The sequence below is a fragment of the Lissotriton vulgaris genome, chromosome 6 (assembly GCF_964263255.1).
Source record: "Lissotriton vulgaris chromosome 6, aLisVul1.2, whole genome shotgun sequence".
In the NCBI taxonomy this organism is placed as follows: Eukaryota; Metazoa; Chordata; class Amphibia; order Caudata; family Salamandridae; genus Lissotriton; species Lissotriton vulgaris.
In genome coordinates, this window is record NC_141694.1 from 63,309,639 (window position 1) to 63,330,822 (window position 21,184).

Sequence of the window (21,184 nt, forward strand, 5' to 3'; positions counted from 1 at the left end):
CGCCGTCCCCCGCATCCGAAGAGCGACTACAGGAGGAAGGTCCTTCTCCTACCTGGCCGCCAAGACCTGGAACTCCCTCCCGTCCGACCTGCGCCTAACCCAAGACCACCTCTCCTTCAGGAAGAAGCTGAAGACCTGGCTGTTCGAGCAGTAGCGGCACCCCCCCTCCCCAGCGCCTTGAGACCCTACGGGTATGTAGCGCGCTTTACAAGTGTCACTGATTGATTGATTGATTGATAGTCTGGGAGAGCTATGGAAAAGGACTGACATCTGGGGATTTTTCTAAGGTGAAGAATCTGTAGGTAGATGTAGCCGTCATAAAAAACAGATTATGGATATTACGTTTTTTAAAAACAGCATTAAATAATATGTAAAAAGAAGAAAGTAAAACATACACTATCATGGACAACGGTGCTCAAAGATGCTCAAACTGCTGTGAATAAATATTTGGGGAAATATACCATTAGTTTATATTTTTCCTTGCTATGCACTGATTCAGTTTAATTAAAAAAAAAAATGTTATAACAAGCGAAATCACAATTTAATGGACTGCTAAATTTCCATGACACTATTTTGCACCTGTGATGTCAAACAGCAATGCTGCTGTAGATTTTGGAAAGTTTGATATCCAGTCAGGTCCTCAACGCCAAACACTTCATACTCTTGGGCAAACTCTTGGGTGTGGTCAGGTGCAACTTTCAAACAGGAGAGGTGCAAGCTAAGAAATGGCACCGAAAACGGGGGAAAAATATTCTTCATTCCACAGCCCAAGCATGGAAAGCCAAAACTGGCTGATGGAAGAGAGCAAAACACCCCAACCCAATGCCGATCTTACAGAGTGTAAGACACCTCATCATAAGTGACACACAAAGTAGGCAAAAGCAACCAGGCAGCTTGCATCCACTAGCGGCTCAACAACAAAAACACTGAACCAGAGGACCATATTGTGAGAAAGTGCCCTCCTTCTGCATGGTTTCCTCCACTTTTTGCTGAACTGCGTATGTACTTTGACTGAGTGTGCTCTGGGCTCCTGTTAACCAGGCACCCTTCCTCGCTTGTTTTTCCTGCCGGTACTCTCGCCCAAAGAGAGGGTCAGAACCAGTGGGACCAGTTACTGTAAGCAGCAAGTGGCCTGGGGAAGCTCACAAAAGCGGCAAGCCTTTGAAGCTTCGCCTTCGGGAACCCTGCCCATCCTGGTGGAGGAAGCATGGCACCTCGTCCCAGGATGTGCATTGTTTCAGGCCACAGCGAGCAGCCGCCCCCTACCCAGGGGTCCAAAAACATGTCTGGCGGTGGCAGCTGAAGGCAGCCACCAGCCTGGACACTAGTTGTAGGTTAGTTTTCAGGGATGCCCTCTGTGTGCATTTTTCCTTAAACCCCACACTGTCATCAGTGTGGGTTTAATGTGTTGAGAAGTTTGATCATAAATTAATCAGTTTTCAGTGTAGCCATTATGGTGCTGTGGAGTTCGTAATTGTAGGAAGGTGGAAGGTGGATACCTGACTATGGTTGCCCCCAACTTTTTGCCTGGTGTTTTGCTGGTTTTCCGACTTAGTTGACCTAGGGGCCCTGCCAATCAGGACCCCAGGCCTACTGCTCTCTCTCTAAAATGGATTCCATGTACCTTAGGTACATTTCCAATTGGTACTGGGCCAACTTATCAGACCCTGTAACTCAGGGCATAGGTGTACCCAGGGCCTACCAGGGGCTGAAGCATGTATTATGCCACCCCTGGGTGGCCATCTAAATCTGACACAACTGGCTGCACGACAGCTGGGGCAAGGTGGTGTAATCACCCTTTGCTTTAGATATAGTATACCTATATCTAACCCTCAAAATGGACACACAGATTCCTATCAGTCACTCCTATGGCAGGCATTGACAATCCTGAAGGCAGAGTGCTTGGAATCGTGTGAGATGGTGCTCTGGCATGAGCTGAGCCCGTTTGCAGCTTGCGGAACCAAGTCCTAATAGCTGTTCCTTGATAACACATACCATATACTCTTAAGTGCATTATAATCCTCGCGGTTAAATGCTATCTCTGGTATCGCTTTATCAAAACATGTCGAGTAAGGTGTCATACGAATTGGAATACTAACCCCTCGCCAATTCTGGCGACGGGGTTAGCATTCCACCCTTCTAGAGGGACACGACATGTATGTAACTGTGAACCCCGGTTAAAGTTAACTCAAGCCTCAGCATCACAAAATGGATGCTACCACCACAGACACGAGTCTGACCTCCTGCAGCTGGGAGTCCTTCCAGCGAGGGGAGCTTGGACAAAAGGTTTCTTGTCAGGGGCGGTGCTAGCACCATCCCAGACAGGGTTTTGTGTATCCTGGGTAGGCAGGGCTTTACAGGAAGGTGACTGCAAGTGGCACCCCGGTGCTCACTACGCATCTGCCGGCTAGAACCAGTTCCAGGGGCACAAAAGCCCCTGGCCTGGGGAAAGTCCGGCATGGGAGAGGGGTGTAACCACCCCCCTTCCTGGTCCCACCCCTAGGGCAAAACCTAGTTGCGTACCCACCCCTTTCTTTAGGATAAAGGCAGGAGCGGGGACCCTTCCAAATTAGATCATCTTTGATTCAAGAAACTACTTTCTACGAAAGGAACTCTCGACTCTTCTCAAGATTTCTCCTTTGTGGCTAAGGAGTAGTCACCCTGCATCCGCAGGCACCATCTAAGAACTCTGCGGTTTGCTGCACGTCCTTCCTCCGGAATCCGACTGACCAGCTCGACGAGACCCGGCTTCCCTGGCACCTCTGACCTCTACCTAGCTCTACAGCTAAGCTGAGAACCGTAGGTGCGACGAGACCGAGGGACCGGCCATCATCAGAACTGCACGACTTCTATCCAGCACGACCGCCGAGGGATCCTCTGGTGAGTGCATTGGGGTCCGAGAAGCCCCGACCCTGAGCAGCTCCAGCACCGAAGTCCAGCCTCCCAGCATCCACGAGATCTGCGTGGGGCCCTTCTGCTTTTTGCTGCTCACCGCGTTGTCCGGCTACTAGCCCGCTGGCTTGTGGCCTTCCCGACGACGACCGACGACATCACCACTGCTGGTCTGGTTGCTCCAGACTGGCCCTTGCTCCCTTCCAAAAGAGGAGCACCCCGGACCCTCCTGGTCCACTCCAGACGCCATTTTAGGTCCATGGCGTGGGCTTGAATTTGCAAAGACTTGTTGCCCCAATCCTGGGTCCAGCGACGTCGACAGCATCAACCATCGTGGGACAGCTCGCACCTCCATCCTGGTCGCCGACAACGCCTCCTGGTCCGTGAGACTGCAGAGCCCAGCGTCGCCCACTCACCTAGTCGAGGTGACTACCATCCGGTGCCCTCCTGTTGCCATCTGATCACTGGCTAGTGGTCAAGATCTTGGTCCCCTCTGCTTTCAGGTGTCTTCCATCTTCGATCCAGGCTTGGATCACTTCGAACAATCTTCACTGGTCGCCTGCCAGCAACTCTTTCTTCAGGCTCCTGGTTCGTCAACGAGGATTCCCAACGTCTTTTCAGACCTATGCAGCCGCAGCCCCTGGGCTAGGTAACTTCGGCATTTCGGTGCCCCAGCATAGCCTCACTATCTAAGGGTCCAAATCCATTGTCGTTTTCGACCTACCTTATCGGGTTCGCCCGAGAACACTAACTTTGCGTTTACTAGCTCCCATAGACTTTGTCCCACATCCCGCGTGAAAGTGCACACTCTGCACCCGAGTCCCATAGGCCTCCTACTAGTAATCTGAAGGTTCAGTACCGTAGTCCTAGCGATTCCAAAGCCTATTAGTCCAGTACTTACCTGCTAGTAATTTCGCATTCCACTTTCATAGTATGTGGTTTTTCGTGCCCCTCGGGCATTTGTGTAAATTGTGCAACTTAAAATATTTTCGTAAGAGTTTTGTTGTCTGCTTAGTACCCTGTCCTCATAAAGAGAACAGGGCTGTTGTGATCTAAATAAATACACTGTTTATTTTCATAACACTTGTGTGGTGTCCTTTCACTTGGTGTTCAAGGGGTATATGTGATGGTATAACAGCTGGCTTAACGCGCCCTCTAGAGTTTAGCCCGAAGACTGCTCTTGTCCATGCTACTAGGATAGCTGGTCTATCGGTTGACTTACAACCAATCACCATAAGGGTTGTTTGGACTGATACATAGTGATCACTAGAATAGTGAGCACTGCATATCAGGCCAACTTCTCACAGTAATGACAAACTCTCAGCACCATATATTCTGAATGGCAGCATTGCACTTAAAATGTCTGAGAATGGACTTAGACACTGTAGGGGTACAGGGCTCATGCACATGTATCCTCACCACTGGTATCATGCACCCAGCTAGAGGGGTGACTGAACTATGCCAGGGCAGTGGGTTGTAGGTATGGCACACAGCGATGTGTGCCATGTGGACTCTTCACTTTGTTCTGCACCGAGACACGCAGCCTGCAAAGGCATTGTGTGAGTGCCAGGGTACAGGACCTTTTAAGGGTGGCACAATAAGTGCTGCAGTCCTTAGAGGCATTTTCTGGTCCCAGTGCTCTGGGGCTGACCTGTGGCCAGAGATGCCAATTGGGTGTAGGCTTCAATGCAGTTTTAGGGAAAGAACATAGGCCATGGGTGTGGCTCCCTCTACCAACTCCACAGCTCAGGTAGGGGAGGTGCGAAAAAGCACAACTCTCACTCCACACCATCTTGAAGATGGAGGGGACTCTGCCAACCAGGGACAGGCTCATGCCCCCCTCCCACAGTATGGTGGCATAATACCCTCTAAATCTAGTATTTAGGGGCACCCCTGAACTTTGCTTCCTCAACAAGAAGAAGAAGAATTAGAAGGACCGAACAGCTGTGCAGCAGCTAACAAGAGGAAGACACCCACTGGCTTGGCCCCAGCCCTGCCGGACAGTCTCCCCTCGAACCTGCTCCTCCGAAATCCCGGTGTTTCCTGCAGCCAGCAACCTCGAAAGCCCCGAAGGACCTGCCTGCCTTCAAGCACAAAGACCATGTCTCCCGTGAACACCTGATTTGTTTATCTGCAACATCTAGCTCCAGCCAGACACCGCGCATCTGCCCCACTCTGCACCCGCCGTCTACGGCCTGAGCTCGAGTGGGCAAACACCATGAGGACGTAGCCCTGGAGATCCTGACCGGAGATCTGGTGACCCCTGACCTGCCTCCAGCCGAAGCCTGCAATCTAAATCCAGAAGGCACCCCTAACTGCGAACAGCAGCTGGCAAGAAGATCTGACCCCAAAAGGCACCCCTGCACCCAAGCCTTGTGTGCCCAACCGACGGTGCCTAACCAACCCCTAACTTCCCAACTTAACTCTCAAAGTGGTGGTGGCACCAAGAAGACCTTCATCTCCCTGCCTGCAGTGCTTCTGTAAACCGGAGGTTCTCCATTGGAAACAACAGGGCATTGTACGTCGAAACAGCACCCTACACCTCACCAACCCAGTGCCACTAAGGGTGCATCTTTGGTGCTAATTTGTTTCCCCATTTGCCTTAACCTGAAGTCCAGGATCTTTGCTCCCACAACCCAGTGGCCTAATTGCCAGCAGCCACCAACCGGAGGTCCCCTATCCCCATTGGATAACATTGGGCCTCAGCACACCCAGCCGCCCTATTGCAGCTGAGGGTGTAACAGGAGTACATCCTTGACCCTGGGGGACCCCCGAGTCTACCCCAGAACCTCAGCTCCCCTCCCACCTCCAAATACTTACCTCAACACCGATAACATTATTTTACTTCATAGGATAACACCGACTGTTTTTCTGTGAAAAGTTTCCAAGTGTGGAGTTTGGGAGACTAAAGAAATTCTTTAAAACTGTGTAATCTAACAAAAACGATTTTACTTACCTGTTTTCAGGAAATGTCCCAGAGTAGTATCTTGGTATACTACTCTGTGTACCCTAGTAATCTCAAAAGTTACTTACCTGCTATTATACCAAAACGCCTATTCAAGTCTATGTATTGCATTTACTAAGTAAAGCATTGCATTTCTCTGCATCCAAACTGTAAATCAAATCAAAGTGCATATACAAGTATCATTCAAACTGTATTTCAATTGTATTACTACTGTAAAGTACTTATTGCTTACCTGTGCCAGGCTTGCATGGTCTTTGAGTGTGTGAATTCATTTGCTGACTGAGTGTGTACAACAAATGCTTAACACTGTCCTCTGATACTGCCTTACTGCTCGACCCCACTTCCACAAATAGAGAGTAAGGTTCTATCTAACTTTACCTCCGCCTACCTTTGGGGTTCCACTGGACTCTGTGCACACTATACCTCACTTTGGTATGGTATATACAGAGCCAGCTTCCTACACAGATATAAACTACAGTAGCTGGTTTGCAAAAGCTAGTGAAGCTGTTGGCAAAATCAAATATAGCCATTCTATCAGTAGTTCAGGTATTCAATTCAATAGCAAAATCCTAAATGCCAGCCAAGTATCCTTAATAGTAGAACAGTAATAACAATACTCCTTCCCAGAGACCAAAGAAAACGTGGGTAATTTTTTATTCTGACAATGTTTAAAATTGCAAGTCAGCTCATCTAGGTAGCAAAGAAAGCACTGTATTGCTTTGGAGAAATGATGAAGATGAAATGATGATGATAACACACACAGCCACCCAAGGACACCCAAGAAGTAATTCCAAATGGTGGACGTTATATAGAACTAAACTATAATGATCCATAGGGGGCATCAGTGACAGAAGACTTCTCTGTTGCAGAAACATAGGTTGCTTGATGTGAAGCCCTTAAAGGCCTCAAATCTGACAGCCCAGAATATCAGGTAAGTCACATGGAGCCTACTTTAAGGAGTCTTGCAAGGAGAGGCAAGGTGCAGTTCCGTAGTATAATACTGGTTAGTGTTCAGAGAAAAAAGTCAAAGGATGCCAGACACATGAGATTAGGAGGATAGAACATCGGACCAGGGGAATCTGTAATGCCCTCAGAAATGGGAGAATCTCTCTCTGGCTTTTTTTGTGGCAAGAATCGATCATCTATAGAGAGGATCGACAAAGTTGATCTCCAGTGCGGGTTGATGACCCAATGTATATTTCATAGGAGTAGTCATTAACTCCAGTGGTGCGACCAATCCATTAGGGAATGAACACACCTTGAGGAGAGAGTAGCTTGAGGCACTTAAAGAAAGAAAGCCATTTTACTTCACCTCCAAAATAAAAATATTTTTAAAGATGCCTGAGGGAAGTCTATAACTTGGGTGAGAATGAGAAAGGGAATTAGGTGACGGGGTGCGGCTGAGGAATCAAGAGAGCAGTCTACTGTGACCCTGCCTGCCGTTTCATAAAAAAAGGACCCTGGGGAAAGTGGTCCCCAAGGCCTAATAAGGCTCAGGGATGGGGCTGCATCACCTCCTCCCCTTTATAAAACAATGGCCCTGTGATCAACCCCGATCCACACAGTCAAAGGCCGTGTTTGGCTGGGGTTGCATTTAAGCATGGTAATAAAATATTACTTTACGTTAAAAAAAACTAGAAATTCACAAAAAGCAAACACAAAGGTTAAAGTACTGGTACATCGGTCAGCAACAACGTTAACGTTTTGAAATACAAAACAAACCACTAAAATTCACCTGTTAGCAGAGCTAACAATAACTTGCTCCCCCAGCCATGAACTGCTTATGACCTCACATATTACATCACTCATGACATGATCTATGATATAATTTATGACATAATCCAACCTTCTAACATTGCTCTATAAATGAATATAGAATTAGAACTATAAAAGTAAGTGCAAAATAGCTCAGATTACTATGAAGCATCATTACTGCTATCATAAATACAACCCACATAGGTTAAGCAAGCTTGTGCTACCAGCAACATTGACCCTATAACACTTCCTAGGCAGCAGAGTTCATGTGGACTATGAACCAATCCTGCACATGGTGTGCAATCTGCTCTGGGAAAACCATGTTCCTCCAAATACTGAAGCCCTATTACATAACTGATGCCTTACTACGTGTATCAACCCCCTGACAGTCACTGACCCTAAGATGAGAAATTAAGTGGACATAAGTAGAAAAGTGGGAACAGTTATCACTGTTTACACTATGTAGAGAGTTTGCTCTGTACCACACTGTTTGCAGACTGTGAAATTCTCATGAGAAATACACTACAGAGTATTGAAAAGTATCTACTAAGAACAGTGTACACTCTATACAAACATTGTACAAAGAGCCACTATTCACTTAAAATAACCAGGGTCTGAACGTTCTAAAGATCATACTATGTGCAGCCTTCATATTGAGATAAAAACTTTACAAAGAGCCCAACTTCTGAAGCAAAACAAGCACGTGTACATGTTAGTACCTGGAGCACACAGTCTTGTATGTTAAGCAGTAATTGTCATGTTGAGACAATTCTGTCTAATATCTCCAGGCTGCCTAAAATACTTAGTATGTAGTACATAGAATCTTTCCCTTGCTGGAAACTTTTTCAACAGTACCAAAAAACTTGTGTTTAACAAAATGAACGCAAGTCATCAAATGTCACATGCACACAGAGTTACTCTTCAATACAAAAATGTATACCAAACCCGATACTACTACACACCTATGGTGCATTTAGAGGCGGGTGAATTTTGCAAACACACTAATTAGCTGGACACAGGCTGTACAAAAATAGGTAGAAAAGTAATATTGTAGTTACCAGGTACTTTGTAAACTATAAAACAAACCAGCACACTCATTGGATGATGTCCTCAGTGATGTCATAAATGTCGTAGAACGGGTCCTAAATGATGTAATAAGTGAAGTCATAAGAGATTATTATTCACTCACCTTGCGGGAGCGCAATTTATAGTTAGCCCCGCCTATAGTTGACCCCCGCCTATAGATGACCCCGCCTCCATCCCTGTTGGGATGGAGGCAGGGGTCATCTGTAGTTCAAAATGATCTTCCACCTCAAACAGAACATAGGGAATGCGAGAGGCACACAGCCTTAGGAGCCAGGGGACAATCCGTACAGCACAAACTGCCAGTGGATAAAACATCAAAATCTAAGCCCAAAAGGCACAAGGCTTCGGGTCTTGGTAAAGGCGTGCTTGTGATTAGTGTCCAGAATTTCCCTTCTAAGGAGATTTGTAGTTGGCAGAAAGTGAAACATTTGCAAATTGAAGAAGAAACCAAACTGATGGTGGAGATCCACTGTCTGAGCCAGTGACAAGTAGGCCACCTGGGGAAACCTTGCTTACACCAGCCAGACATTATGAAAAGGCAGTAATCACCACAGGGAAGAAGATTCAGCACCAGAAACACTTGTGCCAGCGACATCTTGCACTTGTTCCAACTCTGGAAAAGAATAAACACTCAAAGCCAGGACACTGCCCATTTGAAGAACCAAACAAACTGCAGATATTGCACCCCAGACGCTCTCTGCAAATGGCATCAGTTCTATTGTCATCTGGGGAGGAGTGTCAGGATTTCCAAGATCAATATAGAAGCAGGGAGATTAACAGAAGAGGGGAGAACTGGGGGCATCTATACAGGGATGGAATATGGAAGGGTGTATAGTGGAGAAATTACCTTCATGACCAGACACTTGGTCTAGCGTGACCCCAGGTGAAGTAGTGTGGCTCACTGGTTAGAGGCGGCAGAACCGAGAGCAGAGGACGGCCCGGGACCAGGGTTCGATTCCCGGTGCGGCAGGTTTCTGGACCAGGGTCAGCGGACTCGATAATTCTCTCGCCTCGGTGCCCATTCTGATCAGCGATCACACTCGGCAACTCTGGGCATTAGCTTGCCTCATCTTCACTAACGGCCCACCAGACCGCCGGGGATGCCTGGTCTCACCCTGGAGATACCCATTAAGGGACCATCTCTCAGGGAAGCCAGGAAGGGTTTCGCAGCGGTCGAAGCGCCTTGGGACCCTCCGGGTAAGTAGTGCGCTATATAAATGCCTATACATTTACATTTACATACCCCACAGAACATTATTCCACATTCCTTAAAGATGAGACCCCAAACGGGTGTATGTGGTCCTCAAAGGTGAAATCAGAGGGGTTTGCAGACAACTTAGAATGTGGGTATCAAAATTCAGAGAGATTTACCTTGTTTTAGAAATTCTTTTTTATGGAATATATGAATTATCACTATGAATTTAGTCCTGACATTCTACTTTGTATGCATTATATACGGTGATAGAACCTACGGCCTCCCCTCTATTTACAGAATATATTAGTACCCACATTTATTATCTCTATTAATGACGGAGTTATTATAGTTTGTACTCAAAAGGAACTGGAACCATTTCCTCTCTCCAGAAGGACTTTGCTGATACAGAAGCAGGAGTGTAATTTGGAGAGGGGTTGTGATTCTGCAGGTGACCCTCATCACAGCAAAAACTCTTGCCCAGTCAGTTGTGCCCTGGAAAAGCTACAATATCAGTGGCGTTCTTTGTAGAATTACCCTGTGGGTGGGACCATGCCCAAAAATAGTCTGCGGCTCTGCTTTATTCAAAGAGTGCCAATAAGGAGTTAGCCTTTTCCCAAATAGCTGCTCCCCAACAAAGGGCAGGTTCATCATGATCCATTTAAAAGTGACCAAAGTTAAAAAGTAGATTCCAATGCACATGATCAATGTTCACATTTGAGGGATGGGATTGTGTAATGCACAAGTTTAAAACCTTTTCTAAAGAGTGTTTTGTTCGATCAGTGGGTTTCTCACACATAGGTGGTAATTGAAAAGTAGGCTGAAGCAAGAGTAATCTGCCATATATCCATACCATTTCTGATCATTTCAGTTTTTCCTTGTGCTTAGCACATAAAAGTTTCACATATGGGAAACTGGTTTGAGTAGAAAATGTTTCACATGAACTGGATGTGTGCCTCGCTGCCCTGTGTCCTCGACACACACTGTTGACATGCGAATGTAGATATGCGACTTTAGACACTTTATAGAAAATACAGTGAGCAGGGACTTTGCCTGATCCTTTGTAAATCTAATTTTCATGCAGTTTAAAACAAAATATAGTGAGCAAGTATCTTCTGTGACTTTTGTACACAAGAGCATACCAGTGCCAGAGTGAAATTTGAGTACTTTTTGCAAAACATTGCATGACTTAAAATGGGAAACATGCACGGTTTGAGTATATGCCATTCTTATGATGGAAGGAATGAAAATAGTTAATGTGATCATTTAACATTTTAAATAGGATTTAATTAATGGGCTGCCTGAAAAGCAGCAGATATCCAAAGGGCATGATGCAAAAAACAGAAACAAAGAAAAAAACAAGCTCACGTCTTTCTGGCCCCCTGATCCTTTCATTTGCCAGCTGTTGGCAATTGCATAAGATTTAAGGTGAGTCACACGCCTTTTCCGCGCCTGTCGCCCCATGTAAAAAAGTTCTTGGCTTATTGAAGCTGCATTTACTAATGTTTATGCTGCAGTCTGTGCCTCTCAAGTCGTAATACATCTCTCAAACTCAGCCCAGGCAAACCTGTGCAGAGAGGATTCTTTAAAATTTCAAAATACCTGTCTTTTACCAGCCATGTCTTCTGCGAATGTTTGTGCCAGACTTTATACGATGCATAATATAAGGCAGGTTTTAGTCAAACGCTGCACTAAGCAACAAATAATACCATCACAATATTGAATAAAACGTTTGTACTAGTGATGAAAGGAGGAAATGCACTTAATGTGATCAGGTAAAATGGGATTAAAAAAAAAAAAAAAAAAAAATCACACGAAGCACAACAGAAGACACATTGTTTTATGTCAAAATGCATTTTATACCTATAACGAAGCATCAATGTTCTACGTAAGCTGCAATGCAGAGCTTAAATGTCACTCTAATTCTTACCATGTGGAGCGAGGTCAGGAATGGCCCAAGAACAGGAGACAAAAGAGACTGATGGTCATCCTTGGGACAGTAGAGTACCAGGGGTTTCATGAAGACACGTGGATCTTGGAGTTAAGGCAGTATCAGCACATGAATAAAGCAGGCTGCCTATTTACATTGTCTAGGCAACTTATAATGTAAAACTCGCAAAGATGAAGAACTGCATCAAGAATTTAACAAACACTCTTATTTACATTTCAATCTTTATTCCTGCAGTAACATCACTGCAAATGTGAAGTACTTATCACAGGTGGCTAATTGACAGCAATTAGGACGCTATGCCAAAGGCAACCTATCTCGCTCTGCCATTGCTTGTTAGCAGCTTGTATAGGATTGATGCTGGTACAACTGGGCCACAAGCAATGGAAAAGGCGAACATCAGCTGGTGGCCATCTTGGAATGTGATTTTGAGCACTTTCAAGGGGATTGTCAAGTTGTGTCTAGACACAAAGGAAGTCATTTTTGAAGTATACATAATCAAATTCCAAGATAGTCAACCACTCTTTTTTGGGGTGGTCTGCAGGAGAGTGGAGAAAAAGCGAGTAGATGGAAGGGTGGATAGACTGCTGAAGAAGAGAGGATAGAGACACTGAGCAGCAGCAGTGCTCAGGATGGCAGAGGGAGACAGCAATGAATGACTGGAGAGAGAATGGAGATAGCGGAAGGAACAGGGCATTCACAGCCACAGAACGCCAAAGCGAGAATGCCAAGGAAAATGCCAAACAAAAAACTCAGCTCCTGTCATCAACATTCGAAGCATACATTCAACCAAATCAAAAGCATACTGAAACCTAAATCCCCTAAGGGCAAGACAAACAAAAGAATTGGGAGGTAAGCTACTGAATAAACATCAGGGAATTCAAACAGACACAAAAGCCATCCAATCAAGATCAAGTGGCAGACCTAAAGCACCCTCTAACAAGGTCAACAAAGCACTTGCTGCACTGCAAGGGGAATTAAGGCTAAATCAAAGTTGATAACCAGAGATTGCAGAGACAATGGAGAGTTGACAATCTCCAGCCCCTGGACACACTCCGATTTATTCCAATGACCGTGTGAACACAAGGTGGGAGGGAAAGAGAGGGCAACAGTCAAGTGAACATCCTCAGCTTCAGGCACTAATGCACACAGTAGTTAATTTGGGTGACAATACAACTAGCTGGACGCCAGAACGCTTTATACTGCAGTGATAAGGAGGCAAAAGGAAAAAGCTACTTACCAGTATGCATCTGTTCTTGGCATGTAGAGCTGGAGATTCCCTCACTATGCATAGATCGCCATCTGGTGTTGGGCCCGGATGTTTGCAGTTTGTTATTGTCTTGTAACAAGTCCTTGGAAGTCAAGAGATCGGCGACTCCTCCATTGGACAATTTTGCGCATGGGCATTGACTCCCTCGTAAGATCATTTTTTTGCTAAGAAGGGAAATGATGGAGTCTTGTGATAACAGAAAGAGATGTCCATGTATGTTGTATCTAATTAAGATAATACTGGAACAGATTAAGGTAGCCAGGGAGGTGGGGGGGGGGGGGGGGGGGGGGATGCGCATGTGTGAATCTGCAGCTCTACATGCCAAGAACAGATGTATACTGGTAAGAAGCATTTTCCGTTCGAGGAATATGAGCTGCAGATAACACACTATGCATGGATTGCATAGCAGTACTGTCCCTTTAGCGGCAACCACCAGTATCTGTTGCAGTAGTCTGATATAGTGTTTTAAGTACAGCCTTGCCCACACTAGCTTGTTTTGCTTGCACAGCTACACAATAGTGGTTTGTGAATGTGTGCGGTGTAGACCATGTAGCTGCTTTGCAGATATCACCTAAGGGGATGTTTCCTAAAAAAGCCATGTGAGCCCCTATTTTGCGAGTGGAATGAGCTTTAGGGGGAATAGAAAGTGTACATTTTGCTTTATGATAGCAAATTTTCATACATTTGACGATCCATCTTGCAATTCCAGACTTTGATAGGAGATTGCCTTTATGTGGTGGTGAAAAGGAAACAAAAAGTTGTTTTGCTTTGTGAAAAGGTTTTGTTCGATCAATGTAGTAGAGAAGTGCTCTTTTTACGTCAAGTGTATGGAGATCTCTTTCTGCAACTGTTTGTGGTTGCGAGAAGAATACTGGCAACTCTACAGACTGGTTGAGATAGAAGGGAGTAATAACTTTTGGAAGGAATTTGGGATTTGTTCTGAGAACCACTTTGTTATGATGGAGTTGTAAAAATTGTTCCAGCAAGGTTGTGTACCAGGGTTGTCTGGCCCATGTTGGAGCAACTAGGATCAGTGTTAGTGACTGTTGTTGCAGCTTGCGTACCACAAGTGGAATGAGTGGGAGAGGCGGAAAAGCAAAGGCAAATCTGCCTGACCAATTCATCCATATCACACTGTCTTTGGACAATAGGTATGGATATGTGGTGGCGAAGCGTGGGCATTTTGTGTTTAACTGTGTGGTGAAGAGATCTATGTATGATGTCCCCACATTTAGAAAAACGGTTGGAGGACTTGTGGATTAAGTTCCCACTCGTGAATTTGTTGTGTCCGACGACTTAACAGATCTGCTATCTGATTCTGTATTACTGGAAGATGGTGGGCTAAAAGGAATATGTTCTGAGGAATTGCCCATCTCCATATGCTCTATGCTAGTTGAGAGCTACAGAGTGCGCGTCCCCCCTTGTTTTTGTAGATAATACATTGCTGTTATATAGTCCATCCGGACTAAAACAGCTTTGTTTGATATGTGTTTCTGGAATGCTTTTAATGCCATAAATATTGTTAGTATCTCAAAATGATTGATGTGGAGTAGCTTTTGCTGTGGTGTCCACCTGACCTGTATGGTGTGATGCAGTAGATGAGCTCCCCAGCCAGTGAGCGATGCGTCTGCTGTTAACACGATTTGTGGAACCGGCTCTAGGAACGGTCGGCCTTTGGAAAAGTTTTGGGTGTTCCACCACTGCAGAGAGCGATGTGTGCAGCCGTCCACCAACATCATATCAGTGGAACCAAGCTCAAGGTCAGTTAACAGAAGTGCTAAACATTCCTGTAAGGGGCGCATCTGGAGTCTTGTGTGAGGTACTATGAATATGCAAGAGGTCATCATCCCTATTAGTTGCATAAACACTCGATCTGGCAGCGAGTGTTGCAGTTGATATTTTGTTATAAGGGCTTGCATACTTACTATCCTGGCTGGATTGGGATATGCAAGGCCTTTTGAGGTGTCTATTGTGGCACCTAGGCATTGTTGGATGCAGGATGGTTGGAGGTGAGACTTTGGGAGATTTATTGTAAACCCTAAGTCGTGAAGTATTTGGATTGTGGTGTGGGTGTGTGTGTGATTTACACATTGGGTATGTGACTTGGCTTTTATCAGCCAGTCGTCCAAGTATGGGAAGACGAGAATTTGTTGCCTTCTTAGGTGGGCTGCTACTACTGCTAGACATTTTGTGAATACTCTGCGTGCTATGGTAACTCTGAATGGGAGAACCTTGAATTGATGATGCTGACCGTCCACTACAAACTGAAGATATTTCCTGTGAGCAGGGTGAATGGGAATGTGGAAGTAGGCGTCCTTGAGTTCTAAAGTGGCAAGGAAATCGCCTTGTTTAAGCAGGGAAAGGACCTGTTGAATAGTGACCATGTGAAAATGGTCTGATAGCATGTATAGGTTTAATGGTCTGAGGTCTAAGATGGGTCTCCGGTTTCCATCCTTCTTTGGTATCAGAAAATACAGGGCGTAAATTCCTGTGTTTTGATGGTGAAGGTGAACTGGTTCAATTGCATGTTTGTGCAGTAAGGAAAGCACCTCTTGTTTTAGAAGCGTTAAATGTTCTGTTGACATTGGATGCTATTTGGGTGGTATGTTGCAGGGAGCTCCAGGCAATAACCGGATTGGATGATTTGTCTCACCCACCTGTCCGTGGTGATATTGTTCTAGACAGGTAGGAACTGGGTTAATCTTACCCCGACTGGAGTATAATGGTCCGGGGGGAGCGGTGGGAAGTCATTGATTGGAGGTGCTGGCAGTACAAGTATTGGTAGTTTTGCCTCTACCTTTGCTGTTATTGCCTCGGTAGCCTCCTCTGTAATGACGTCTGGTACAGGAGGTCTGTGTAGGGCTTTTATATGAAGTGGAGGAGTTATCAGTATTTAAACCTCTAGAGGCACCCCTATAAGACGAGCGACGAAAGTAACTTCTGGGAGCTTGCGATTGCAAGGCTCCCATTAATTTGGCGGTATCAGTATCTTTTTTCATTTTTTCTAAAGATGAATCCAACATAGGTCCACATAAGTGTTCTTGGTCAAAGGGTTGGTTCAGTATGGTAGTCTGAACCTCAGGTTTAAACCCTGATATTCTTAGCCAGGCATGTCTGCGTAAAAGGACTCTGGTATTAATGGCTCGGGAGGCTGTATCTGGGCATCTAGAGCCCATCAAATGGAGGTATTGGTTATTGGTTTACCTTCTTGTATGAGATCATGGGCTCTTGTCTTATATTGATCTGGAAGGTGTTGTAGTAGGGTCTCTAGTTCATCATAGTGCGCCCAATAGTACCTAGTTAGTAATGCCTGTGTGTTGGCAATCCTCCATATGTTGGCTGCTTGTGACGCTGTTCTTTTGGCAGATGCGCCCAAGAGTTTTGACTCCTTGTCAGGTGGTGGCGCATCGCCTGAGGTTTGAGGGTTGGCCCTATTCCTGGCGTTGGTAACAACCAAGGAATCTAAGGGAAGTTGTCCCATAATGTATGCAGGGTCAGCCTTGTACTTTTTTTCTATTCTAGGGTTAATGACTCTAGCCCTTACGGGGTCTTTAAAGACTTCAGGTGCTTGTTTAATTACCCCTTTTAGCATTGGTAGAATGGAGGTGGACCTTTGAGATGCGACTTTCTTCTATGGGGTCTGAATGTAAACTTACCCCGTGGTATTCTGCAGCCCTGTGCATTAGCTGAGTGAAACCTAGAGTATCTTCTGGAGGGGATGGTCTATATGGGTAGACATCATCTTGTGGTACATTAGAAACATCTGGTGTGCCATATTTTAGCATGGGACATTTGGGATGTAATGATGACTAGGTTCTCCTAGAGGTTCATTATCTCCTTTGTCAATAGTGGTATTATCATCATCTGGAGGTGGAGGAGATTCTGTGGGTACTGGAGATGGAATAGGAGAAATGTATTGTGGAGGAGGTGTAGAAGGAATCCTTAAAGGGGATGCAGCAATGTCTTTTCTCTTTGAAGGAATTGGAGGTGGTGTAGGTTTGTCCATTTTCCTTTCGTTGGAAGTACTAATCCTAAGAGGACATGTTTCTGGGTCTATTTCTAGAGTTTTTTTGTGTAGGATCAAGTCGAAAAAGCTCCTCCTCTGAAGTATGGTGTTTTGGTGCCAATTTTTTCGGGTGTTTGTGTGGCACAGTTTTTGGAGCGGTCTTATGCTCCTTCGGTTTCGAATCAGGAGCTTTGTTGGGTTCCGAAGGTTTGCTTGGAATCTTTGGAACCGGTTGCTTGGTCAGCTCCGATGATTTTTTCAGATAGGAGTGTGTGCCAGATTTTTTTGAAACCAGTTGTTTTTTCGGTTCTGATGATTTTTTGGGATCCGAAGGTTGATTAATGATTTTCGGAACCGGTAGCTTCCTTGGTTCAGAGTTTTTTTCAGATCCGAAGGTTCAGTCTCTATAGGTTTCGGTGCCGAATGCGTAGATGTGGAAGCAGGCTTCGGAGCGTACGAAGGCAATGGTTTCTCTTTCGGTTTCTCTTTTGTCGGTGCAGAGGATGGGGTTTTGGCACAGACGTTAGGCTGGCTCGATCCCGAATGGCCTGAAGGCTTATGTGTAGAGTTCTTTGCTGGGCCCGAAGGCGGGGCGTGGGTAGTTTTATCCCGGTGTGCACCTAGGCCCGAAGGCAAAGGTGCTACCGAAGCCTTTGAATGGGTGGGTGGGGTCGATGTCAGTACTTCCGACCCGTTGCCCCGGAGTGATTGCTTCGACATCGGATTCCTCGGCTTCGGAGGCGCTGAAGGTGCCTTCTTCCATCCGCTCCTGCTCCGGCACATCGATGCCTTCCTGGAAGATAACGTCCGGTATCGATGTCGACAATGAAGCCATGCTTTTTCGAGTTCGACGATCTCTGATTGTTTTCTTGGAGCGGAAAGAGGCGCAAGCCCAACAGTCTTTGGCCTTGTGCCCAGTTGAAAGGCAGAGGTTGCTCATCGCATGAAGATCGGCGTGTGGAAACTTGGAACCACATTGAGGACACTTTTTGGAGGGAGTCCTTTCCATGAGCCAAAATGGCCTGATGGCGCAGATAGGCCCGAAGGCCTGCTTCGACGACCGGAACTGAAGAAAACAAGTTACTAACCTGTAACTTTGGTTCCTCAGTATTGGTAACTTTCATAGATTCTGTATTTCACATATGGATGGGTAGCACAGCTTCTTTAAACACAAAATTTCACCTTAGTTAAATTGACATTTTTCACATTCGGCGTGCTCACTTAATCGTGCCAAGCCCAAACAGCACGTGCTTGAACGTAACTCCGATATTTTGGGGCTTCTTTTTACCCCAAAAACAGTGGCGACAGCCTCTTTTCACTGCGCGTTTGCATTCAGTATTTTTAAATTCAAATGTCTTTTCCTCCTTTTTAAATTCGTTCTACTTTCACTCTTCCCTATTCGCTTTATTCTATTTAGATGTCATCCACATCACCATGCAAGGTAAATTTGCCAATTTCCACAGTTTCTCATACTCAAGTCGGCCTTCCGAACCTTTTCTTCAAAGAATACGCACAAAAAGCACCATTCGTTAATAGCAGTTTATTTTGATCCAATGCATTTCGGACCTCTGTGGGGTCCTTCGTCAGGGAAAACTGAAATAACAACAAAGTTTTTAAACTTGTTTGCCACCTCATGTATGCCAACAAAATCTTTTTTTTTTTTAAAAATCTTTGTTTTAAAAAAACACACCATTAGTTGCACATGCTTAACATTACTCAGTTGCCCAGTAACAAACACCCCTCTCTTCGCTTCCATCTTCCGCTTTACCATAACCCTCTTACTCCACCCTAAAACTACTGAATGCAAACGCGCAGAAAAAAAAGAGGCTGTCGCCACTGTTTTTGGGGCAAAAAGAAGCCCCAAAATATCGGAGTAACTATCATAGATTCCCATGCTTTTGTATCATTCCCCGTCGTCGGAATGGGAGTCTCTGTAACACAAATACCATAGCTGTAGGTACAAAAGAGAAAGGAAACGGCCTAGGCCTCATTCCCTTTTGTAGCATATCACCCTCTTTTTGTAAAAGAGACCAAACATAGGCATCAGCCAATCAGACATGCCTCACCCCTTAGAACCCTCCTGAAGGAACCTCAGAGCCTCAGATTTTCGTAGCCGTTGTGTACCAGACACCATATCTGTTGTAGGCTGAGCTTTCCTCTGGGAGGTGGGTGGGTGCATGGGAATCTATGAAAGTTACCAATACTGGGGAACCAAAGTTACAGGTAAGTAACTTGTTTTCTTGCCGAAGTATTGGAACTTTCATAGATTCCCATGCTTTTGTATCAGAGTAGCAAGCAGTTAGCAATAAAAACCACATTTTGTGTCATAAAAGTATTGCAATAGCCAACATGACAAAGATACAAAATGTTTAACACGGAAGGTGGGATAGAAAGGAAAGCTCACCAATTATTGGAAGAGGTTCCTCAGGACATCCTGTCCCACTGCCGCATTATCTTGTTGTAAGGACTCCAAGCAGTAATGCTTAGTAAAGGTGTGAACGCTGCTCCAGGTAGCAGCTCTGTCTTTAATCTGTACCCCGCAAAGAGGGCCATTGAAGATGCCACAGATCTTGTGGAATGTGCCCGAACCCTGCCAGTCAGAGGTTTTCCTGCCGCAATGTGGCAATGCAGAATGGCACTTGTGATCCATCTTGAAATACCCTGTTTGGATAGTGGAAGGCCCTTGCTTGGACCCCCAAAGTCAACAAACAACTGCGAGGATTTCCGAAATCCCTTAGTACGTTCCAAATAGAATTTCAAGCATTGTTGTACATTCAACGAATGCAGTGTTCTTTCTGCTGGTGTAGCCGGTTGAGGAAAGAACGCCTTCAGAATAACCGGCTTATTCAAGTGGAAGTCCGAGGGTACCTTAGGCATAAACCTAGGGTTAGTTCTCAAGATTACAGTGTTTCTTTTAAATTGCAGGAAAGGCTCCTGGATAGTCAAGGACTGCAACTCTCCAACACGTCTAGCCGATGTGAGAGCAGGGAGGAGAGTCAATTTCCATGAAAGGTACTTCAGGTCAGAACGACGAATTGGTTTGAATGGGTCTTTCATCCTCACTGGTGGATAGACTCTGAACAAGCCCTTAAGAAACTGCTTGACAAGCCTGGAAGACCACAAGGAAGGCCCAGACCCACATCTTCTGCATCTCGAAATGGCTGCCAAATGGACCTTAACAGATGAATGGGCTAGTCCCGACTTAGCCAGGGACAGCAGATAAGGTAGGAGCTGATGAGGCTTGGAAGTAAAGGGGTCAATCTTTTCTCTCCTACTCCAGCAACAAAATCTTTTCCATTTAGGACGGTAGGTCCTGTTTGTTGAAGAAGCCCTTGCCTGGGAGAGGACCTCCTTAATTTTGCTTGAGATGGGGAGATTCATAAACTCTCGCTGCTCAGGAGCCATGCTGTAAGGTGTAATGACTGGATCTGAGTGCCAAACTTGTCCTTCGGACATTGTGAGGAGATCTGGTATAACCCTCAAAGGAAGAGGAAAAGCTAGCGACAACAGATGGAGTTCCGTGTACCAGAACTGTCTCGGCCAAGCAGGGGCTATTAAGATCATCCTGCAAGGCTTCACCTTGACCTTCCTGATGAGCCGCGGGATCAGAAAGGATGCGGGGAAAGACGTAGACAAATGTCCTTGACCAGGTTATCGAAAGAGCATTCCCCAGTGACCCTCGATGGTGAAATCTGCTTGCGTAAGGCCGGCATTTCTTGTTGGACTGTGTGGCAAAGAGATCCACCTCCAGTCTGCCCCACTGGCTGAAGACCTCCCCCAGAACTCGTTGGTTCAATTCCCACTCGTGGCCGACTGAGGATGACCTGCTCAGTCTGTCGGCGTTCTCGTTTAGAACTCCTGGCAAGTGTTCTGCCTTTAGCGATATCGCCCATTCCCAGATCTGTTGAGCTTCCTGCGACAATGGGCGAGATCTGGTTCCTCCTTCCTTGTTCACTTAGTGCATGGCCGTGGTGATGTCCGTCCTGATAAGCACTTGCGAACCTCCCAAGCGAGGAAGAAAGGCTTGCAGAGCCAGTCTTATCGCCCTTAGCTCCAAAAGGTTGATGTGG

At 45.7% G+C, this 21,184-nt stretch overlaps 1 protein-coding gene across 1 annotated transcript in view; it reads right to left on the reverse strand.

Moving 5' to 3' along the window:
- LOC147706789 (exportin-5-like) overlaps window positions 1–21,184 on the reverse strand; it is a 1,247,062-nt gene that overhangs the window by 532,407 nt on the left and 693,471 nt on the right. The window contains exon 23 of the mRNA XM_086925922.1: window positions 11,821–11,918. Coding sequence (XP_086782048.1) covers window positions 11,821–11,918 — 98 coding nt within the window. The remainder of the gene's footprint in view (window positions 1–11,820; window positions 11,919–21,184) is intronic.